General features: G+C 39.6%; 1 protein-coding gene and 1 long non-coding RNA gene across 4 annotated transcripts; one reads left to right on the top strand and one right to left on the bottom strand.

The window, feature by feature from the left end:
- Positions 1 to 364: 364 nt before the first annotated feature.
- On the top strand, positions 365 to 12644 carry LOC126584487 (myosin-12). Of its 3 annotated transcripts, none has more exons than XM_050248849.1 (39): positions 365 to 633; positions 774 to 902; positions 1778 to 1921; positions 2050 to 2195; positions 2357 to 2513; positions 2699 to 2757; positions 2887 to 3046; positions 3603 to 3752; positions 3871 to 4007; positions 4101 to 4247; positions 4341 to 4442; positions 4579 to 4636; positions 4723 to 4824; positions 4910 to 4947; positions 5248 to 5374; positions 5453 to 5623; positions 5692 to 5823; positions 5973 to 6079; positions 6253 to 6313; positions 6415 to 6592; positions 6707 to 6912; positions 7326 to 7445; positions 7535 to 7633; positions 7856 to 8071; positions 8516 to 8655; positions 8763 to 8864; positions 9160 to 9268; positions 9491 to 9550; positions 9653 to 9823; positions 9937 to 10098; positions 10176 to 10382; positions 10488 to 10637; positions 10720 to 10790; positions 10898 to 10997; positions 11090 to 11146; positions 11263 to 11322; positions 11555 to 11635; positions 11780 to 11868; positions 11998 to 12644. In XM_050248849.1, exons 1-39 carry the CDS (start codon positions 631 to 633, stop codon positions 12119 to 12121), a joined length of 4632 nt encoding a protein of 1543 aa, XP_050104806.1. In that variant the 5' UTR covers positions 365 to 630; the 3' UTR covers positions 12122 to 12644. The 3 variants fall into 3 exon arrangements, with proteins under 3 accessions (XP_050104806.1, XP_050104813.1, XP_050104808.1); XM_050248856.1 differs by having other exon boundaries at positions 367 to 633; positions 9943 to 10098; positions 11266 to 11322; XM_050248851.1 differs by having other exon boundaries at positions 368 to 633; positions 11266 to 11322.
- On the bottom strand, positions 11815 to 22288 carry LOC126584560 (uncharacterized). The gene is made up of 2 exons (XR_007610032.1): positions 21876 to 22288; positions 11815 to 12100 (listed from the first exon to the last, which is right to left on the bottom strand). It is a non-coding gene; the product is annotated as an uncharacterized LOC126584560 (long non-coding RNA).
- Positions 22289 to 22509: the final 221 nt, after the last annotated feature.

The raw sequence follows: 22509 nt of genomic DNA, 5'->3' as shown, positions 1-22509 counted from the left end.
ACTTTTGATAATGAAACTCATTCCAGTAAAGCTAGATCCTAGACCACCTCGCCTCACATCATCTGTATGCTTTATTTTTATACCGACGTCAACTTTTTGGATGATCGAGAGGAACGCTATTACTTACAGTTACACAAATACAATGACCACGTGATTTTCAAAAGGAAAATAGGAAACAAAAACATTACAAAAAAACACACATTAAACCACTTGAGTACGAATTGTTTGTCACCTGGAAGTCTGCAACGATTCTCTGATCGTATTGCCTTAGTGATATTGGACGGTGGACCGACAGAAGAGCTAGGCAGGCCCTTGCCAGCCATTGGGTCAGCAAAGCGAGGAGAAGGAGGCTCCACCTTTTGCTTTAAGAGTTACCAACTAGCAGTGGTCCACTCGCATTTCCTTCATTCTATTGCTTTTGATGATTTTCTTTTCAACATTCTTTTCTCTATACCTTCAAATCCTAACATTCTTTAACAACATCACGCACGCAGTAATCTCTCTCTCTCTCTCTTTCTCTCTCTCTCTCTGTCTCTCTCTGCAAACAATGGTATTGAATTTCGACCATCACATAGATAGGGAGACAGATAGATAGATAGATAAATCGATCGATCTTGATTCCTGACAGATATGGTAATGAAGCTTTCTTTCTCATGATATTTCTTCATCTTCTTGTTCCATGTATGTGTGTGTGTGTGTGTGTGGTATATTCACTGGCATTCTCTTATGAAATAAATATTATCTTTCTTGAATTGCTGTATGATTTGATTCAGGGAACTCCGATAAACATCATAGTTGGATCACATGTTTGGGCAGAGGATTCAGAGGCTGCGTGGATTGATGCCCAAGTCAAAGAAATTCATGGCAGAGATGCCACCATTATTACCACAAACGGGAAGACTGTAAGCTACTATGACCTCACCTCCCACATTAAATATTATTGGTTCCTTCAGCAATCACTTTCTTTGATTGATGACGAATTTCAAACCATAAATATACTATGAGAAGTGCAGTACTACCATGCATCTAGAGTTTCTCTTTAGGCACTTTTATTCTTATATATACATACATACATACTAAAAGAGTAGCACGCAAGAAAAATCAAGTAAAAACGATCAGAAACAAGAAGAAAAATGAATAGATTAGAAGGGAGAAGTTTCCTTCAATATGCCTTGAATTTACATGGTTATCCATTCCAATCCAATCCTCTATACCAAATGAGGCCAAAGTAGATGAAGTTTAACAATTCAAGTCACTCTCTCATAAACAGTTACCAGATGCCTGCATAGTTAGACAAAAGTGGGTTGAATTGTTAGCATTTTAAAGCATTAAGTGGTAGTGTGAAAAAGTTGAAGATATGTGTTCTTTAATGAAATTCACCCCACATTTCAGGGGTGTGTTTTATAATTAAGCCTTCGCCATATTATGAATTTGATGAACATACAACACGAACAATCAACCATAGACAAAGCAATCAACCGCCGAGAAAACAACCAACCAGACCACACAAAGCAATATATATACACAACAAGAACACAAAGATTTATACAGTTCGCCAATGTGCCTGCATCCTCCACCTGAAATGGTTCCCTAGAAGAATAAGAACAACTTTGGTTTACAGGAAAACCCCCAGGGTCCCACTGCCTTCCATATAATTAAGACAATGTATTATCCTGCCAGACAGACCGAATTCTAATTTATAATTGATGCCTCAAGTGCACTTTCTCAACAGCTATGAATTGTATATAACTAATGGTGTCATTGAGTTCACTTTCAGATGGTTACAGATATGTCCAGTATGTACCCAAAAGACACAGAAGCACCACCAGCAGGCGTTGACGACATGACTAAGTTGGCTTACCTCCATGAGCCGGGAGTCCTGCATAACTTAGCCTGTCGGTTTTCTATCAATGAGATATATGTGAGCCAAGTTACCTCATGAACATATAGGAGATATGCATTGAATTTATTTAGCAATGAGTTTGAATTAATCAGATAACATGGATGTAAAAAGTAGTTGCCTGACAGTCAGTGATATGATATAACCAGACATACACTGGGAACATCCTAATAGCGGTGAATCCATTCCGGAGACTACCACACTTGTATGACACCCACATGATGGAGCAGTACAAAGGAACTGCTTTTGGGGAGCTAAGTCCGCACCTTTTTGCTGTTGCAGACACTTGTTACAGGTATATAATTATAATAAACCCTGAAAACTACACTAGCTAATTGTTATGGTTTCCATCATGTCATCTCAGACACCCTGACCATGCATACTTAATTGATAGTCCTTAGCTATTGATAAAAAAAATATAGTACGTTAAATGGCTAGTTCCGTTCGGTGCAACAGGGCAATGATCAATGAACAAGGAAGCCAGTCAATTCTGGTCAGTGGGGAGAGTGGTGCTGGTAAAACAGAGACAACAAAGATGCTCATGAGATATCTTGCCTTCATGGGAGGCAGATCAGGAACAGAAGGGAGAACAGTGGAACAACAGGTCTTAGAGGTCAGTTTAAGTATTTTCTCTACTACATTTGCAATCCCAAATGGAGCGAGAGTGAGACTGATTATATACTGATATTCCATTCATGTTGGGAACGTAGGTACTAGGAAAAGATTTGAGTTTCCTAAATCGTTATATATGCTATTATGCAACTACATTGTGAAGTGTAAATATTTCCACTTCTTCAGTCCAACCCAGTCTTGGAGGCATTCGGGAACGCCAAAACTGTGAAAAACAACAATTCGAGGTGAAATAATATTTGTTACCTCTTTCTTGACTAGATCAATTTCTCTCACATGTATCTTTTGTTTTCTCTTGCTATACTGCTTTCCCCATTTCTATTCAAGCTAATTATAAATCATGATGCTTGTATCAGTCGCTTCGGTAAATTTGTAGAGATCCAATTTGATAAGCATTGGAAAATCTCTGGAGCTGCTATTCGTACATATCTTCTTGAAAGATCACGTGTTTGCCAAGTCTCTGACCCAGAGAGAAACTACCATTGCTTTTACATGCTTTGTGCGGCACCAGCAGAGGTGTGTGTGACTGTGACATTACATTTTCTGATTGTTAATCCAAATCAATCTTACATATTCCTACAAAAGATAAACTTTATCAATGGTTCACATGAACGGTGGTTCAATGCAAAATGATTTGGCTTAGTCGTATCCAGTTTACAATATAATGGAGGAAGTCCTGAGTTCGAATCTCATGGACTAGCTACAATTGTAAAGTAATTGACAAAACACAAATGTTATCCAGATGGGAAAACAGCTCTCATTTGATCATCACAAAAATTATAATAAAGTAATGTTTATTACAAATAGAGAACTAAATGAGTTCTGATTTGGCTGATTTGGCTGATTTTTTTTTGGGAGCAGCCTCTCCATAAATGGGGGTAAGGCTAGCCGACATTCACCTCTCCTAGACCCTGCGTAAAGCGGGAGCCTTGTGCACTGGGTACGACCTTTATAGTCGTCGAGAAATCCTTTTGTTTTTTTCTTCACAAAAGAGGGATTGCTCTTAAGAAGCCCTCTCGATCTCTATGTATATGTTTTTCTTCATGGCAGACAAATGTTATTCTTATTACAGGATGTGAAGAGGTACAAGCTAGGAGACCCGAGAACTTTCCATTATCTTAATCAATCCTCCTGCTATGAAGTTGCAAATGTAGATGACGCAAGAGAGTATTTGGAGACCAGAAATGCTATGGATGTTGTTGGGATCAGCCAGGAAGAGCAGGTATATAGTGACCGTAGCAAGTCGCATGGCTTGTATAAGTACAATAACTGCAGACAATTAATGATCTTTCCTCTATCCAATATCTATAAATTAATTATAGTAATCAATCCTTCTCTAGGATGCCATATTCCGAGTGGTTGCTGCAATCCTCCATCTTGGGAACATTGACTTCATCAAAGGGGACGAAGTTGATTCTTCCAAGTTAAAAGATGATAAATCATGCTCTCACCTCCAAACTTCTGCAGAGCTACTCATGTTAGAACTTAATTTGATCAATTTGGAAAGACCTGAATGTTTTTTATGATGCCTTCCTAATGTCTTCCAACATGGTTATTTTTTTTTTTTCAGGTGTGATAACAAGTCTTTGGAAGACTCGCTTTGCAAGCGTGTAATAGTGACTCCTGATGGTAACATTACAAAACCTCTTGATCCAGACTCAGCTACATTAAGTCGTGATGCCCTGGCGAAGACTGTCTACTCCAGACTGTTCGATTGGTAAGAAGAAATAGACTTATCCATTGTATTTATTTACCTCACTATTACTTAAAGATTTATTACAGCCTGCTATTGGTTCCTAATCTATGGCAGGATTGTGGATAAGATAAACAACTCAATTGGTCAGGATCCAAACTCATCAAGCTTAATAGGAGTCCTTGATATTTATGGCTTCGAAAGCTTCAAGATCAACAGGTACATACATATATAATCATGGTAGAAAAAGCTTAACAGAAGAAACAATTATACTGAGTAAATATAAAACTGTTGTACAATTTACATTCATTAATTTAGACATATTAAGGACCTAATATAATGCTTCATTTGGTAGCTTTGAGCAGCTATGTATCAACCTAACAAATGAAAAGCTGCAACAACATTTTAATCAGGTACAGGCATTTCTAGATACAGTTTTAGACTTTAAACCTAGTCCGACTGAGATTATTTTATATATGATAAGCATCTTCCACTGTAGCATGTGTTCAAGATGGAGCAAGAAGAGTACACAAAGGATGAAATAAACTGGAGCTATGTAGAATTTGTAGATAACCAGGATGTTTTGGATCTTATCGAGAGGGTACTAAGTTTTAATACAGCTCTGTATGTAAACGCAGCAAAGTTTTTAACCTCGAAATTGTTGTAACAATATGTCCTTCTTGCAGAAGCCTGGGGGCATAATTGCCCTTCTCGATGAAGCATGGTATGTAATCTTCTTACTCGTTACACCTCTGATATATTATTGCACACTTACCACATATAATCTACCTAATAATATGGTTATCTAATTCGTTAAGTCTCATCTGATTAATCATAATACTACTCAGCAGGGTGTTACACGATAACTCAAATAATAAATATATATTTGAACTCGTTCCCTGTTCCGATAAAAATCAAAGAAAAGCTAAAATCTTTTATAAGAAAATTGTTGAATAAAGATCATGAATGATCGCTGCTAAGTCAGTGCATATACGACCACGTAATTCATTTCACATATATGCAGTATGTTTCCCAAGTCAACGCATGAGACATTTGCACAGAAGATGTATCAGACATATAAAGGACACAAGCGATTTAAAAAGCCAAAACTTGCTCGAACAGACTTCACAGTTAACCACTATGCTGGAGATGTAAGAACATTCTTGAACACCTAGCAAGCATAATGAAAATTATTATTTTGGATTCTCTTCATGTAGATTTGTCAACAGGTGACATACCAAACAGACCATTTTCTTGATAAAAACAAGGATTACGTAGTGGCAGAACATCAAGCTCTTTTGAATGCCTCGAACTGCTCATTTGTCGCAAATCTATTCCCTCCACTGCCTGAGGAGACTTCAAAACAATCCAAGTTTTCTTCCATAGGCACCCGTTTCAAGGTAATCCAGATTTTCATAGATGCGTTTACTTGAGTCTGAAAATCTGAATCGAAATTGACACGATGCAGCAACAACTGCAAGCTTTAATGGAGACACTTAGCACAACAGAACCACATTATATCAGATGTGTTAAGCCAAATACAGTTTTGAAGCCTGGAATTTTTGAGAATGCCAACGTATTAAACCAGTTGAGGTGTGGGGTGAGTAAAGTCTAACTCTGCTCATCAAGACTGTTATTCTTCTTCTTTTTTTTTTTTTTTTTTTTGATTGTTTGAATTTATTTATAAAACATAAACAATACAGACAGAATGAGAAATGTGTGTTCCAACTTCCAACGGTACTTGTACAGGGTGTGCTGGAGGCTATTAGGATTAGTTGTGCTGGATATCCAACAAAAAGAACATTTGATGATTTCCTCGACCGCTTTGGAATGTTGGCTCCTGATATTATGGACGGGTTGGTACATAAAAATTTCCAGCAATCACTCTGTTTGCTCTGATTTATCTATTTCTCAGTTGTACCAGCATTGAACCTCAAAGTCAAGACTGAGATTATAGGCTAATACGGTGTCAGAGCTATAGCTTCAGGACGTTGTCTCATTTGTCATTCCCCACTTATTTCCTGTGCAGATCTGATGAAAAATCAGCATGCATTGCCATCTGTAACAGGATGCGACTGAAGGGATACCAGGTTGGTTTAGACATCAAACTTATATGTGGTTCACCAAATACAACGCATTATTTTGTTTGTGTTATGCAAAAGTTCATCACCATCTCCGACGATTATTACAGATTGGAAAATCAAAGGTTTTTCTTAGAGCTGGTCAGATGGCTGAATTAGATGCACGCAGAACTGAAGTTTTGGTTAATTCTGCCAGATGCATTCAAAGGCAAATCAGAACACGTCTAACCAGAAGGGAGTTCACTGCCCTGCGAAGGGCTGCTATTCACTTGCAGAAACATTGGAGAGGTAATATGTTGTTCCTACTACCATAGTACGGTGCATGGCATCTGGAAGTAATGATAGAATGAAATATTCTAAGGTTGGAACGACATGGTTTTCTGTCTCCTCTTCTTCAAACAGGACAACTTGCGCGCAAGTTGTATGAACAAATAAGACAGGAAGCTGCTTCAATCCGAATACAAAAACGTCTACGTGCTCACAAAGCCAGAATATCCTACACAAAATTGCAGGCAGCAGCAGTTGCCATCCAAACCGGGTTACGAACTATGGTGGCCCGAAATGATCATCAAAACAGGAGAAGAACCAAGGCTGCAAAAATTATTCAGGTCATAAATGCTCTGGATGGGACAATCCACCGAAACTTAACTTTAGCTATGCATACAGAGAATTTCGGAATCTTTGGAATAATTAGAAAAGTAAAAGTAAATGGTAGAGTACGTAACTAAATGCATTTTAAGAATGTCGAGTGGTTCTTTTTTCCATATTTACTAAGAGGAAAGAACTTGATAGATAACTTGGAAAAATATATCCCGTATTATAAGGATAAGAAGAATAATATTATTGAGTTGTGCAGAAAATAACAGATCTCTATAATGATTTACTTATAGAGTGAACTAAACCTACAAAGTTTTCCGAGAAATCATATAAGTAATGCTACAGAACAATTTATTTTCCGAGAAATCATTCTGTAACTTTAAGCTTATAATTTTGAATAATCTACCAAATTTTCTTCTGACAGACTATTTGGCGAAGATTTGAAGCTCTTTCTGAATATAAACACCAGAAAAAGGCGAGTCTAACTCTTCAATGTCTCTGGAGAGCAAGGGTAGCAAGGAAGGAGCTTAGGAAGCTTAGGATGGTGAGCTTTACTATCCACCTATAATTAGTATTGAACTATTTCAATAAAATTAATAAACTGGGAAGATTAAAAATGGTTCCCTGATGCAGGCTGCGAGAGAAACAGGAGCGCTTAAGGCAGCTAAAGACATGCTGGAGAAGCGTGTCGAAGAGCTAACATGGCGACTGGAATTTGAAAAGCACTTGAGGGTATACGTCATATTTCTGTACTGCTTTAATATTTTGCTACATCATATTTTAGTAATGCTAGCTATTTGGTCGTATGATGAATAACAACATTGTTACTCCAGTCATGTTGATTCTGAAATTTAACAACGAAGGGGTGGTTGGAGGAATGTCAAACCTTGATGCATGGATTTCGTTCATACATAAGCAAGTTGATACACATAATTTACAAACAACTTGTTGCAGATTGATCTTGACGAAACTAAAGGAAGAGAAATTGCAAAGTTGCAACATTGTTTGCATGAAATGCAAAGGCAAATAGATGAAGCCCATGCAGCAATCATCCATGAGAAAGAAGCAGCAAAGTTAGCCATTAAACAAGCTCCCCCGGTCATCAAAGAGGTGGCAGTTGTGGATAACACCAAACTAGAAATACTGGAAAGCCGCAATGAGGCACTACAGGTAAAACCTAACAACTTCGCTTCCTATGATACTTTTCTAATTGATTGAATGATAAAATAAAATTACAAATACAAATGTTCAGCAACTAATTTTGGATGAATGAAAATTAAGTTTTATTACACCACTACATCTTGCAAAAACTACATAAGCGAAATACTGAATTGGAACTGTGCGGAGTAAGTATGTCGATAATGATCCGGATACAAACAAATCCATCTTTTTTAATTTATTCATTTTTAGAAACCTTGGTGGTACGAGGGACTGGCACTGTAATTGAAACCCTGACCAGTACAAGGAAAATTAATAATGATACATGGAATGTCAAGGTGATCACAAGAGATTGCTGCCGGATTCTAAATGAAGTGTATGTAAATACTACATTTGCGTGTGGGTACATGCACATCTGTTATATTCATACAACTGATATTGGATACCGGATGTTAGGGTGAGCTAAGTGACCTGAAGAAGAAACTTGAAGAATTTGAAGAAAATCACTCTCAAATTGAAGAAGAAAGGAAAGCAAGGCATGAGGAGGCAGAAGAAGCACGGCTGAAATCAGTGCACATTCAGGAGACTATTGAAAGGTAATCCTGTATATTTGCTCTTCTATTTTTGTCGTATAGCTGAGTAATTTCTTGAATGTCTCTATCAATATAAACTGTGGTTGACAAACTTTTTTTTTCTTAATCAGGTTACAGTTGAACTTGTCAAGTCTTGAGTCTGAAAATCAGGTGCTACGCCAACAGGCTCTTGTTCCATCAGCAAATGGGGAGCTCTCAGAAGAACTGAGAATGTAAGAATGTGCAATCTATTAAAGATTTTCACCTTGTGGATGGGTAGAATCTTATAATCTATAATTTTTACTATCTTATGATTGCCCAAGTTTTCTGCAAATGAAAAAAAAAAAAAAAAAGTTTAAGTGGTTGCTCCATCGAATATGAACCATTAACCTTTACAAGAAGCATACTCATAGTCAACTGGAAATTTTGAAGCATTTAGTGAGTCGATAATCAAATGAAAAATACTTTATCAAAGTTATAAAGATATACATTGAGTACAATTCTTATATTTTATTCGTGTTTGTCCAGCTTGAAGAGTAAGATGGCAGAATTGGAATCAGATAATAAATTACTTCACAGCAAGGCTGTAGTCGTGGAGCAAAAAGCTAATCCAGAGAGGGTTCAGCCACTAGTAAAGGCATAGTTCTTTATATCACCTTTTTGTTCATTCATCGCTTTTTTTTTTGGGAAAATTCTTCTTGTGAATGATTTTCTTTGATAGTACAGAGTTTTGAGAATGGCATTGGGAAAGTGGAAGAGCTTTGGACCAAATATTACCAAATTTCCTGAGTAATAATAGGATAAGTTAATTATTATGTGTACAAAATTACTCGATCTAATGATGCAAACATTCTTTCAGGAGCCAGATCCTGTTGTGTCCCACCTTACTAGACAAAGATCCCTCACGGATAGGCAGCAGGTATTTAGAAAGTTCAGAATAAGAGAAAAGCTTGAAAGAAGTAAAAAGAAGATGCTTTGTTCTTCCATTTAATACAAGTATATTGTCGTGAACTATAAACAGGAAAATCTTGATGTGCTTGTTAAGTGTCTTGTGGAAGACAGACAATTTGACAAGAAGAGGCCTGTCGCTGCCTGTATTATTTACAAAGCACTGGTTCAGTGGAGAACCTTCGAAGCAGAGAAAACAAACATATTTGATAGGATTATTCACAAAATTCGGTCTATGGTAGAGGTAATAGCCTTCATTCTTCAACCAACATATATACATATATACATATATATTAAACATGATCAACTTGATATGCATACTATTTGATCAAAGTGAAATGTGAAATGTCTTTTAAGAGTCAGAACAATATCGATGATCTGGCATATTGGCTTTCAACAACTTGTACCCTCGTATTTCTTGTACAAAGTACACTCAAGGCAACCAGTGCACCTGATTCAGCTTCACGTCGTAACCAAACTTCTCCTGCTACCATATTTGGTAGAAATAGAACGGCACAAGTAAGCTTTCACATCCAGATATATTCTTTAGGGCATTGAAAAGTGACAACCATGTGACACAGTAAATACGGTTCCAGGGTTTTCATTCATCTTCCATTACTATGGGAGTTTCAAGTGGCTACAGTGGAATGGCTGGAAAGCCCAACGGGAAATTAAAAGTGCAGGCCAAGTACCCAGCATTGTTATTCAAGCAACATCTAACTGCATTTGTCGAGAAAATTTATGGGACCATCCGTGACATTCTAAAGAAGGAGATTAGCCCATTCTTGAATTTGTGCATTCAGGTGAGCATATATATACATATAATTAATTAATTAATTAACCCACAATATTACATGACAGACCAAGATTGCCCCGTGAAATAAATAAATTCTGATATACATCAACAGGCACCGAGATCTACAAGAGCCAAGTCAATGAGAGGCTCGTCCAAAACTATACATTCAAATATAAGAGCAAAACAATCACCATTGAACACGCACTGGCAAAGCACTGTCAACAAGTTAGATCATACCTTAGATATTTTGTCTATGAATCATGTAAGCTTAAATTTAATTTAATTTTTAAAATACTCTAGTTCAAATATTGTATGTATCAACTAATTAACTGCTGCTACTTCAGGTCTCTCCTATGATCGCAAGGAAAATGTTTACTCAAGTTTTCTCATTCATAAATGTCCAGCTCTTTAACAGGTTATAAACTTTAACAACAATTTGATACCCACTTAATACTTCAAACAATTGAATAGGATAAAAGTTTAGCAACTCCTAATAAATTTACTAAATCCTTTCTCTCGCAGCTTATTGCTTCGTCGTGAGTGCTGCTCATTTCGCAATGGAGAATTTCTGAAAGCAGGTTTGCTTAAATTGGAACAGTGGTGTCTCAAAGTAACAGATCAGGCACGAAAACTTTGTATGGTCTTACAAATGCTAACAAATTAACCGAGGAAATGAGAAAAGTTATTTACTCGTATAGTTTTCTACTTTTACAGTTTGCTGGATCGTCCTGGGATGAGCTTCAACACATAAGGCAGGCTGTCAGATTTTTGGTTCGTTTCTTTACCTTACGTCACAAAGCGAATATTGCTCTGTTATTTTCTTATGTATTACCCAGAATAATTCGTAATGCTTTATGCACATATAAGTATTCTTCATTTGACATAAGCAGGTTTTGCACCAAAAAACTCAGAAATCGGTGGATGAAATCACAAATGAATTGTGTCCGGTAACTCCACCTGTCTTTTCATATGAACGAAATTTCTTTATCTTAGTTCTTATCTTATTTACTTGTTATTTTTAGCACTCAATAGGAGACTATTTTTTCTTGAAGTTTTTTTCCTTATCTTGACAAACTTTTGCAAAGTTACTTCAGAAAGAAAATAAGGTATGATATGAATTAATTCCAATAGCAATCGATTAAGGACTTATTAATTTTGAGATATTCACTTCATTATCAGATACTCAGCATCCCTCAAATATATCGCATTGGAACAATGTTCTGGGACGACAAATATGGAGCCCAGGGATTATCTTCAGACGTGAGTGTAACTAATTTTGCATCATTGTTTGCTAAATTGAGTTGTCATGAGAGCGCATATATGCTAGAACTAAAGCTGAGTTATATAGATGTGTAAACTGTATCCCATTTTTTTCTCCATCTGGGGATTTGTTTGTTGCGTCAGGTTATTGGACAAATGAGAGTTATGATGGCGGAGGATTCAATCAACATGAACATGCTCAATAATTCCTTCCTGCTTGACGTTGATTCCAGGTAATATAATATTAGGCATTATCTTCTTAAAGATTTGAATTATGGAATTCAGCCTCTACTCACACACAATCTCCAACACTACCAGATCCGAGTTACATACTAAAAATGGCTTGCATAATTGATTTCCAGCATACCTTTTTCGATGGAAGAAATGTGCACATCCTTCATTGATATCAGCCTATCTGATGTGGATCCACCGGCCATCATCCACCAAAGATCTGACTTCCACGTCCTGTTGCAACAAACAGATTGAGGCTACTTGAACTAATCAGTGCATGAGTGTTCAGATAAATATGTATTGAATTTTTCCCTCTATATTCACACCATCAACAATTGGAACAAACAGATTGAGGCTACTTTCGATTTTCCTAGAGTGCCGAAGCTCACTACAACAAAAATGGTTGCAGATAACATATATCCTCCATTGTCTAAATTGCCCCTGTACCGTTGTTTTTGCCAGTGTCGTCTTCTGTTCAGATATACTTACCTTTTTCTATAATTAGAGATTAGATCATGGACATGCATTTTCTTTTGTTTTATGTTTATGGTTCTCCAGGGAAAGAATGATTTATGTGCTGAACAACGATGGGTTACCATGCCCTCCCCTGTTAGAGTTCCATGATTGAGTTGTAATATGTTTGTTAATGAACAGAGGAGAAATTTGAACCACAAGATGAATTTGGTAGAGCAAATCGTTGTTGCTTCTACCTCTGTATTTCATTAATACGCTTTGTCCCAATACTGTTGGAAGACTATCGATAAAATAGAAATTTATACCTCTTGTGTGGAAGTTACAAACACGAACCAAGGCTTTGAACCTCCTTGCACGTCTTGAACTTCGAAGATTGTTGGGTTAGCTATGGTATGTCTAATTGTCCCTTTTGTTTTCGCTTTCCAAGACTTAGGGCTAACGTGATTGCCCTAAAGACCTAACTAGAATATTATGATCTATGAATGCTTGCATTTTCTTATGTTTCTCTCTTCTTCAAAATGACTAAAATGCCCATGAAAATCCCGAGCATATTCCAATCTGAATATCTCTTGATTTTGCTCTATATCACAAAGATAATTAGGAGATCTTATGTCACGTCTCAATCCCAAGATACGTTCAAGATCAACACATGACGTCACCACATACCCGTTCATCTATTGTGTCTCACCTCCGAGACATGACCAAAATACAAATCAAATGTCCAACAACACAATTACTTTTCTTTTATATCATGGGTGCATCTAATCTCTATGTTAGATTGCCTACATACCCGAAGCCTGGATCAAGTTGTTCATGGTTCATCCTTTTTGTTAAGCTCTAAAATTTCTCAAGGCATTCACTAACAAGAAAAACTCCGCCGTGTAAGTTTATCTTACATTGCTGGTCCCAAGCCCGGATAAAGGAGGAGGGGGAGGGCGTCAGGTAGTCGACAGCCGGCACTCCATGATCACGTCGAATCTTTATGAAAATGAATCCAGAACGAAATCGCGCTAAAGCTAAGGCGTCACCCATAAGTGGCGCACTGTGTGGCCTGAGCACAGTGATAAGTGAGCAAGGGTCGCTGTATCTCCATCGGCACCCGGATGCAGTGTTAAATGAGCAAGGGGGCTATAGAAACTTCTTTTCGAACGACTCCACTCAAAGTTGTTTGGGAGCATATGCTCCTATCAACTTTACACGGGACACACAAAAGAAGTACTTTGATCCTATAAGACGGGGAAGGGTGAAGAAGCTAGGACAGAAGGGTAGAGTTCAAGAGAGCAAAATGCGTTTAGGAACGTGGAATATAGGAACCTTGACGGGAAAATCTATGGAAGTAGTAGAAGTTATGGTGAGGAGAAGGATAAATATTATGTGCCTACAAGAAACTAAGTGGGTTGGTCGTAAGGCAAAGGATCTAGAAAACTCAGGGTTTAAACTATGGTATTCGGGCACAAATAGAACAAGAAACGGTGTTGGCATCATCGTGGACAAGACCTTGACACAAGATGTTGTAGATGTCAAGAGGGTAGGAGATAGAATCATGGCAATCAAGATTGTAATAGGACAAGAACTTATCAATGTGATTAGTGTGTACGCACCTTAAGTAGGGTTGGATACGAGTTCGAAGGAGAAATTTTGGGAAGACCTTGGAGACTTGGTGTAAGGAATTGCTCAGACGGAGAAGTTATTTATAGGAGGAGATTTAAATGGACACGTGGGCAGGGAGACAGGCAACTATGGAGGTTTTCATGGTGGCCATGGTTTTAGGGAGAGAAACGAGGATGGGGAAGCTATCTTGGATTTTGCAATGGCATATGATCTCTTCAGAGCCAATACCTTCTTTAAGAAGAGAGAAGAACTTGTGATCACCTACAAGAGTGGGTCGTCAAAAACACAAATAGATTTTCTTCTAATGAGGAAAGGGGATCGTATAACTTGTAAGGATTGCAAAGTTATACCAGGAGAGAGCGTGGCTAATCAACATCGCTTGTTGGTGATGGATGTACATATCAAAAGAGTGAAAAAAAAAGAACAAGACTTGGAAGTGCCCAAGGACTAGATGGTGGAATCTAAAAGAAGAAAAACAAGCCATTTTCAAAGAGAAAGTAATCACCCAGTGTGTGTGGGATAGAGAGGGGGAAGCTAACCAAATGTGGGATTCCATGGCTAGTTGTATCCGAAAAGTAGCAAAAGAGGTATTAGGAGAGTCCAAGGGCTTTGCCCCACACCAAAAGGAATCTTGGTGGTGGAATGAGGAGGTACAAACAAAGGTGAAGGCTAAGAAGGAATGTTGTAAAACCTTATACAAGGATAGGACCGATGAAAATGGTGAAAGGTATAGAAAAGCGAAGCAAAAGGCGAAGAAAGCTGTGAGAGAAGCTAAGTTAGCAGCTTATGACGATATGTATAAGCGACTAGATACCAAAGAAGGAGAGTTGGATATCTATAAACTAGCTAGAGCAAGGGAAAAGAAGACAAGGGACCTAAACCAAGTGAGGTGCATCAAGGATGAGGATGGAAAGGTTCTTGCTACAGAGAACGCGGTTAAAGACAGATGGAAATGTTATTTTTATAATCTTTTCAATGAAGGACATGAAAGGAGTGCTTCTTTAGGGGAGTTGAGTAACTCAGAAGAGTGTAGAAACTACTCTTTTTATCGTAGAATTCGGAAGGAAGAAGTGGTTGTAGCTTTGAAGAAGATGAAGCATAGAAAAGCAGTAGGCCCAGACGATATACCAATCGAAGTGTGGAAAGTTTTGGGAGAGACAGGTATAACATGGCTCACTGACCTTTTCAATAGGATTCTGAAAACGAAGAAAATGCCAAATGAGTGGCGAACGAGCACTTTGGTGCCTATATACAAGAATAAGGGCAATGTACAAAATTGCATGAACTATAGGGGTATTAAGCTAATGAGTCATACAATGAAGCTCTGGGAGAGAGTCATTGAGCATAGATTGAGGCAAGAGACACGGGTTTCGGACAACCAATTCGGGTTCATGCCAGGGCGCTCAACCATGGAGGCAATCTATCTCTTACGAAGATTGATGGAAAGATATAGAGATGGGAAAAAGGATTTACACATGGTCTTTATAGATTTGGAAAAAGCGTATGATATGGTCCCAAGAGACATTCTTTGGAGGATTTTAGAGAAGAAATGAGTACGAGTAGCATATATCCAAGCTATACAGGATATGTATGAAGGAGCAAAGACTGCCGTAAGAACTCATGAAGGACAAACCGAAAGCTTTCCCATAACTGTAGGATTACATCAAGGTTCATCCTTAAGTTCTTACCTTTTTGCGTTGGTAATGGATGAGTTAACAGGACATATTCAAGATGATATTCCTTGGTGTATGCTTTTCGCAGACGATATAGTGTTGATAGACGAAACTCAGGAAGGGGTAAATGCAAAGCTTAACCTTTAGAGAGAAGTGTTGGAATCTAAAGGTCTTCGCCTAAGCCGATCAAAGACAGAATATATGGAGTGCAAGTTCAGTGCAAATGGAGGCCAAAACGAGTTAGGGGTGAGGATCGGAGATCAAGAAATAACAAAGAGCGACCGTTTTCGTTACCTAGGATCTATCTTGCAAAAGAACGGAGAATTAGATGGAGATCTCAACCATATAATACAAGCTGGATGGATGAAGTGGAAGAGTGCATCAGGCGTTTTGTGTGACCGCCGTATGCCACTAAAGCTCAAGGGAAAATTCTATAGGACGGCAATAAGGCCGGCGATGCTATATGGCACAGAATGTTGGGCGGTGAAGCATCAACACGTACACAAAATGGGTGTAGCGGAGATGAGGATGCTTCGTTGGATGTGTGGGCACACGAGAAAGGATAAGATTAGGAATGAGGATATCCGGGGTAAAGTAGGAGTAGCCGAAATTGAAGGAAAGATGAGAGAAAATCGGTTACGGTGGTTTGGACATGTGCAAAGAAGGCCTACTGACGCTCCGATTAGAAGATGCGACTATGGGACAGAGGTTCAGGGCCGAAGGGGTAGAGGAAGACCTAGGAAAACTTTCGAACATACCCTAAGAAAAGACTTAGAGTACTTGGATCTAACGGAGGACATGACACAGGACAGAACACAATGGCGTTCTAAGATTCATATAGCCGATCCCACTCAGTGACTTGGATTTTCCAAGTCTCCAACCGAGAAGTTTTCCTCACTCGGGAAATTAAGGGAACACTACCTCAACCTACATGCTCCACTCACAAAGCTTCAACATACAAGCTTCAACAAAAGAAAATTCAAAGAACTTAGCGAAGAAGGCTTTGGTGTATTTAACACAATACGCTGAAATGAAGGAAAGCTTATTTATTGATACCCCCGATAAGTTACATATATGTACATATACTTGAGTCAAAATAAACAAACAAGAAGGAGCCTTCACAAATGTTGCTTAGGAGAAGTCTCAGCAGTCGGTAGAGCCCCAGAAAGAGAAGGCACCGGAGGGGGATCATTCGAAGCCTCAGTACTGGACAGAACCCTAGAAGGAGGAGGCATCAGAGGTTGATCATTTGGAGCTTCATTAAGCGGTACAGCCCCAGAAGACGAAGGCAATAAATGCCTTTGGAACAAACCCACAAATCTCTGATGATCAAGTAAAACCTGACCATCAGACTCCTTCATCTGGTCAAGCTTCCTCTTCATGTTTGTAGCATAGTCATGTGCGAGCCGGTGCAACTGTTTATTCTCATGCTTGAGCCCTCTAATCTCCTGTTTGAGACTCATCACTTTAGCCGCCAATGATTCAACTTGACGGGTTCGAGCAAATAGGCGTTGGGCCATATTAGACACAGAACCTGCACACTGAACACTGAGAGCCAGAGAATCCTTAACAGCCAACTCATCAGACCATTTGGAAAGTAGTCTGTTATCTTTGGGAGTGAGAAGGTTCCTGGCCACTACCGCAGCGGTCATATCATTCTTCATCACGGAATCCCCAACGGTAAGAGGACCAGTAGGGGAGACGAAGGATGGGCGCCATATGTTGTCTGGAGAAGGCGAGGCTGCCTCTTCAACAAGGTTCAAGTCAAAACGACGGTCGGAGGGGCCATACATTTTCAAAGGTGTTGAAGAGAGAAGAGGTCGGACAAATCAAGATCTTAGAAGTGCAAGAATGGAGCTTCTACTGGTGGATATTCAAGTGTGCTTTGGAACTTAATGTCAGCCCCTATAAAAATCTGCACTCGACGAAGCTTCAGAAATTGAAGAGGCGCCTGCTCAGAAATCGAAGAGGCGTTTGCTTTCTCAAAAGCTAGGTTGCTTAGAGACCACGAGGGTCAATCTCAAAAATCGAAGAGGCGTTTGCTTTCTCAAAAGCTGGGCTGCTCAAAGACCACGAAGGTCGATCTCAGAAATCGAAGAGGCTTGCTTTCTCAAAGGCTGGGCTGCTCAGAGACCACGAGGGCCAATCTCAGAAATCGAAGAGGCACCTACTTTTCCAGCCTTGTCAGCACCTGTCACACGCACACTCAGCTTTGCGGAAATTATGGGCATTCTGTCGAAGATTTCTGGCGAAGTAGAAAGCACATGAATCGTATTGTTCAATCACCCACTTCCCACACGCAACAGTAGCTCATAGGTACCACAGATAACTTTGCCAAAGTTCTCTGACAAAGTTGAGACACGTGAAGCTTGTAGCTCCCACTACATCGCTCTGACCAAGAAGGGTAAAAGAATAGCAAAGAAACAACACTGACAAAGTTTAGACACATAAATTTTGAAGGTCTAGCTACCATATTATTACCCACAAGGGTAAAGGAACAGTACCACTGCTGGATAATTGGAAAGTCCCGGTGTGTCAACCTCTAGCAAACATGCCCAACCTTTACTCACATTCGAGAAAACACTCCCAACAAGATTGCTTGCTCCAAAATCGAAGAGGCACCGCCCTCTGAATCTCGAGAGCCAGACTCCCAACATGATTACTTTCTAAAAAATCGAAGAGAGGGTAAAGGAACAGTACCACTGCTGGATAATTGGAAAGTCCCTGTGTGTCAACCTCTGTGCTTCGTGGCAAGGTAGACTAGCAAACATGCCCAACCTTTACTCATATTCGAGAAAACACTCCCAACAAGATTGCTTGCTCTAAAATCAAAGAGGCACCGCCCTCCGAATCTCGAGAGCCAGACTCCCAACATGATTACTTTCTCAAAAATCGAAGAGACACCGCTCTCCGAATCTCGAGAGCCAGACCCCCAGCAAGATTGTTTTCTCAAAAATGGAAGAGGCATCGTTCTCCAAATCTCGAGAGCTAGATCCCCGACAGGATTGCTTGTTCAAAAACCGAAGAGGCACCACTTTCCCAACTTCAAGAGCTGGATCTCCTTGGATAAAGCTTGTCTGTAATCTTCACACGCAACATCAGCTTTCCAGATACCACAGACCACTTTTTCAAAGTGCTCTGACAGAGTTAAAACATGTGAAGCTGGCAGCTCCCACTACCGTGCTATGACCAAGCAGGGTAAAGGAATAGCATTATTACTTGATGTTAGGGAGACTCCTATATATGTCGACCTCCATCCCCAACGGACAGGCAGACCTGCAAAAATGCTCAACCCTTCCTCTTATCTGAGAGGGCACTCCCAACGAAGCCTTTCAAAATATTCAGCTTTCTTTCCCCCCGATAACACCTCTGTAAACAAGCTATACTAGAGCAAGAATATCTCATATCATCAGGGTTAAAAGCAAGAGTATCCCATATCATGCTTTTTCCTTGTCTTTTCCTTTGGCCTTGTTCTTACCTGCAAGACAAGGAGAATGAGAGCAATCAGTCAGCACTTGGAATCAAGCTTCCAGCCAGGAACTGACTGCCTGGAACCCCTTACCTGATTACTTACCTGGCATTGCTCTCGAGTACTCATCTTCAACATCTTATGCTTCCAGGGAAGATACCACATCTGCCTGAGGAACAGATAGGGCAAGTGAGAAGGATACAAGGAAGCATGTGGAGACAAGCGTAATAGCACACGTGCCGATACATCCACTACTCTGTCAAAAGCAAAAGTATCCCATATCAGCAGGGTCGAACGTACTCTAGATTTGATGGACTTGTTTTGACCCTCAAATTCTTCAGTCGGCCTTATACTCTGGAGGAAACCAGAAAACCCTCCAGCCCAGTTCAAGAATAAGCCTGTGGAAAGTTACTTCTTCAAAAGCAAAAGTATCCCATATCATCTCTTCTTATTTTTCTTCTCTTTATCCTTCATGCTGCCTGCAAGATAGGGAGAATGTGAACAATCAGCCGAAGCTCTGATTGCTTACCTTGTCTGTCACCTCTTTCAGCAGATCCCCTAGCTCGGCGACTTGGGGGACTCCTACTACATGGTTTGTATCGCGCTTGATCAAGCCTGAAACTACAAGTAAGCTTCAAGTGAAATTGATACATTACCTTGTGCATCTCCACCAGTTACAGATACCACCCTTGGATGGAGGAAGAGTACTTCCAGAGAAGATGCCACATCTACCTATGAGACAGATAAGGCAAGTCAAGACAATACCACACTCCGATACTTAGAAGTTTCGTGGTTACGAGATCATTCACCCATAATATTTCCTAATGTCATTTGTACTAAATCATTCACTTGTACTCACTAAAGGAGAGCTTGAACCTATGTACTTGTGTAAACCCTTCACAATTAATGAGAACTCATCTATTCCGTGGACGTAGCCAATCTGGGTGAACCACGTACATCTTGTGTTTGCTTTCCTATCTCTATCCATTTATATACTTATCCACACTAATGACCGGAGCAATCTAGCGAAGATCACAAAAAGTGACTGTTTTCGCTACCTAGGATCTATCTTGCAAGAGAACAGAGACTTAGATGGAGATCTCAACCATAGAATACAAGCTGGATGGATGAAGTGTAAGAGTGCATCCGGCGTGTTTGTGTGACCGTCGTAGGCCACTGAAGCTCAAGGGAAAATTTTATAGGACGGCAATAAGGCCGCGATGTTGTATGGCACAGAATGTTGGGCGGTGAAGCATCAACACGTACACAAAATGGGTGTAGCGGAGATGAGGATGCTTCGTGGGAGGTATGGGCACACGAGAAAGGATAAGATTGAGAATGAGGATATCCGAGGTAAAGTAGGAGTAGCCAAAATTGAAGGAAATATGAGAGAAAATCGGTTCCGGTGGTTTGGACATGTGCAAAGAAGGCCTACTGGCGCTCCGGTTCGAAAATGTGACTACGGGACAGAGGTTCAGGGCCGAAGGGGTAGAGGAAGACCTAGGAAAACTTTGGAATAGACCCTAGGAAAAAACTTGAGTACTTGGATCTAACGGAGGACATGACACAAAACCGAGCGCAATGGCGTTCTAGGATTCATATAGCCGACCCCACTTAGTGGGAAAAGGCTTTGTTGTTGTTGTTGTTGTATTCACTAACAAGAAACATAAAGCTTCAGTATAACTCAATGGAACTTAACGAGCATAGTTCACTAGATTCTATATTATGAACGTCAACCATTCAACAACCAGGGTTTTCATTCATCTTTCACCTGTATTGCACTGTTTTCTAACAACAATTCTACAATCACAACAAATAATTGAATCAAAGATGCATATTATTAACGTTTAATTAAGTTAATCAACCATTAAACTTATATATCACTTCACTAAGTTTAATAAAGCTAACCTCCGTAAGGTTTGCCGTATTTCCTTGCTTGAAATCAAAAGAAATAGCATTGTAACCCTGAGTTACAACACTTGTATAAACCTAGGCAACTTCTATGTTTCTGCATTATAGACCAACTCAATGGAATACACACAAAGCACAATTCTGACCCACTCAACAGAATCAAGACGAAGTAGGGTGTTCGGGCCACTCAACGGAGTCAAGACGTAGTAGGGTATTTGGACCTCAATGAAACTCGAACAAAATACAGTTTCGGACCTCTCAACGGAATCGAGACAAAGCAGGGTATTCGGACCACTCAACAGAACCCCAGCAAAATACGATTTCGGACCACTCAATGAAATCGAGATGAAGTAGGGTATCCGGACCACTCAATAGAATCAAGATGAAGTAAGGTATTAGGACCACTCAACAGAACTCAAATATAATACGATTCCAAACCACTTAACGGGACTGAGATGAAGCAGGGTATCTCAACAAAACCTCAGCGAAATACGATTTTGGAACACTCAATGAAATCGAGACGAAGCAGGGTATCTAGACCATTCAAAGGAACCCCAGTGGAATATGAGTATCGAATTTAGCCTAAAATGACCAAGTGGTTTCTAGGGCAACGCGCTGCAGCACACGGTAACCAGCAGCCACGACTCGTTGAAAATTCACTCAACAGCAAAATGGCTCAAATTACATCAAACGGATGTCAAATATGTAATCAGAGTATCGAATTTAGCCTAAAATGATCAAATGGTTTCTCAGCCTTTGCACTACAGCACGCGATGGCCAGTGGCCACAACTCGCCAAAAAATTTAACTAAAGCCAAAATGACTCAAATTATAACAAAATGAATATCATGAGAAGAGGGTAATATTTATACCTTCGTTGAAGTTCAATTCAGCTAAAAAATGTTTGAAAACCAAGAAAGGAGGGTAGAAAACCCTAGAAATGGGTACACGTTGATGTAACGTCAATTGAACTCCAACGCTTTAAACTTTGATTGGGTTTTTCTTGTGGGGTCGAGGTGAGTTGAATAATGGTGGTGGACGATGTCGGAATGTTCATAAATGGTGAGATCACCATCTTGAACTCGAAGAAGTTGATGGCTCTGTTTTTCGTGAAATAGGGACCATATTCGCTCGGGTTTGGGTGGAAACGCAAGAGGAAGTGACCCTGAGTGGTTTGGTGGTGATATGTGGATGTGATTCACCAAAAAAAAAATGACAGATTTTCTACAGCAGTCGAGTTAGGGAACCGGGTCGTGCGCGGGTCAATAGAGTAATATGGCCCGGCTACCGCCCCACTTACATTGATTGGTCCCCTTCCAAATAAGTGGGACTTGATTTCCAATGCTCGTAACTTCTTATTTATAACTCCATTTCACGAATGGTTTTCGCCATACGTTCGTGGGATCGAGCTCTATCTAAAAATACTAAGACTAACCTTGAGAGGTCTATAAATTTTTAATGAAATTGAGACGAAGTAGGGTATCTAGAACACTCAACGGAACCCTA

The sequence above is a fragment of the Malus sylvestris genome, chromosome 2 (genome assembly GCF_916048215.2).
Source record: "Malus sylvestris chromosome 2, drMalSylv7.2, whole genome shotgun sequence".
In the NCBI taxonomy this organism is placed as follows: domain Eukaryota; kingdom Viridiplantae; phylum Streptophyta; class Magnoliopsida; order Rosales; family Rosaceae; genus Malus; species Malus sylvestris.
The sequence above is the reverse complement of the archived record's forward strand: the minus strand, read 5'-3'. Positions and strand labels throughout refer to the sequence as shown.

Bases quoted from the DNA above. Each gene is read 5' to 3' on its own strand.
- LOC126584487 (XM_050248849.1), top strand. The intron at 2,758-2,886 runs GTGAAATAATAT...TGCTTGTATCAG, and splicing joins GTGAAAAACAACAATTCGAG to TCGCTTCGGTAAATTTGTAG. The intron at 10,998-11,089 runs GCACGAAAACTT...CTACTTTTACAG, and splicing joins GTCTCAAAGTAACAGATCAG to TTTGCTGGATCGTCCTGGGA.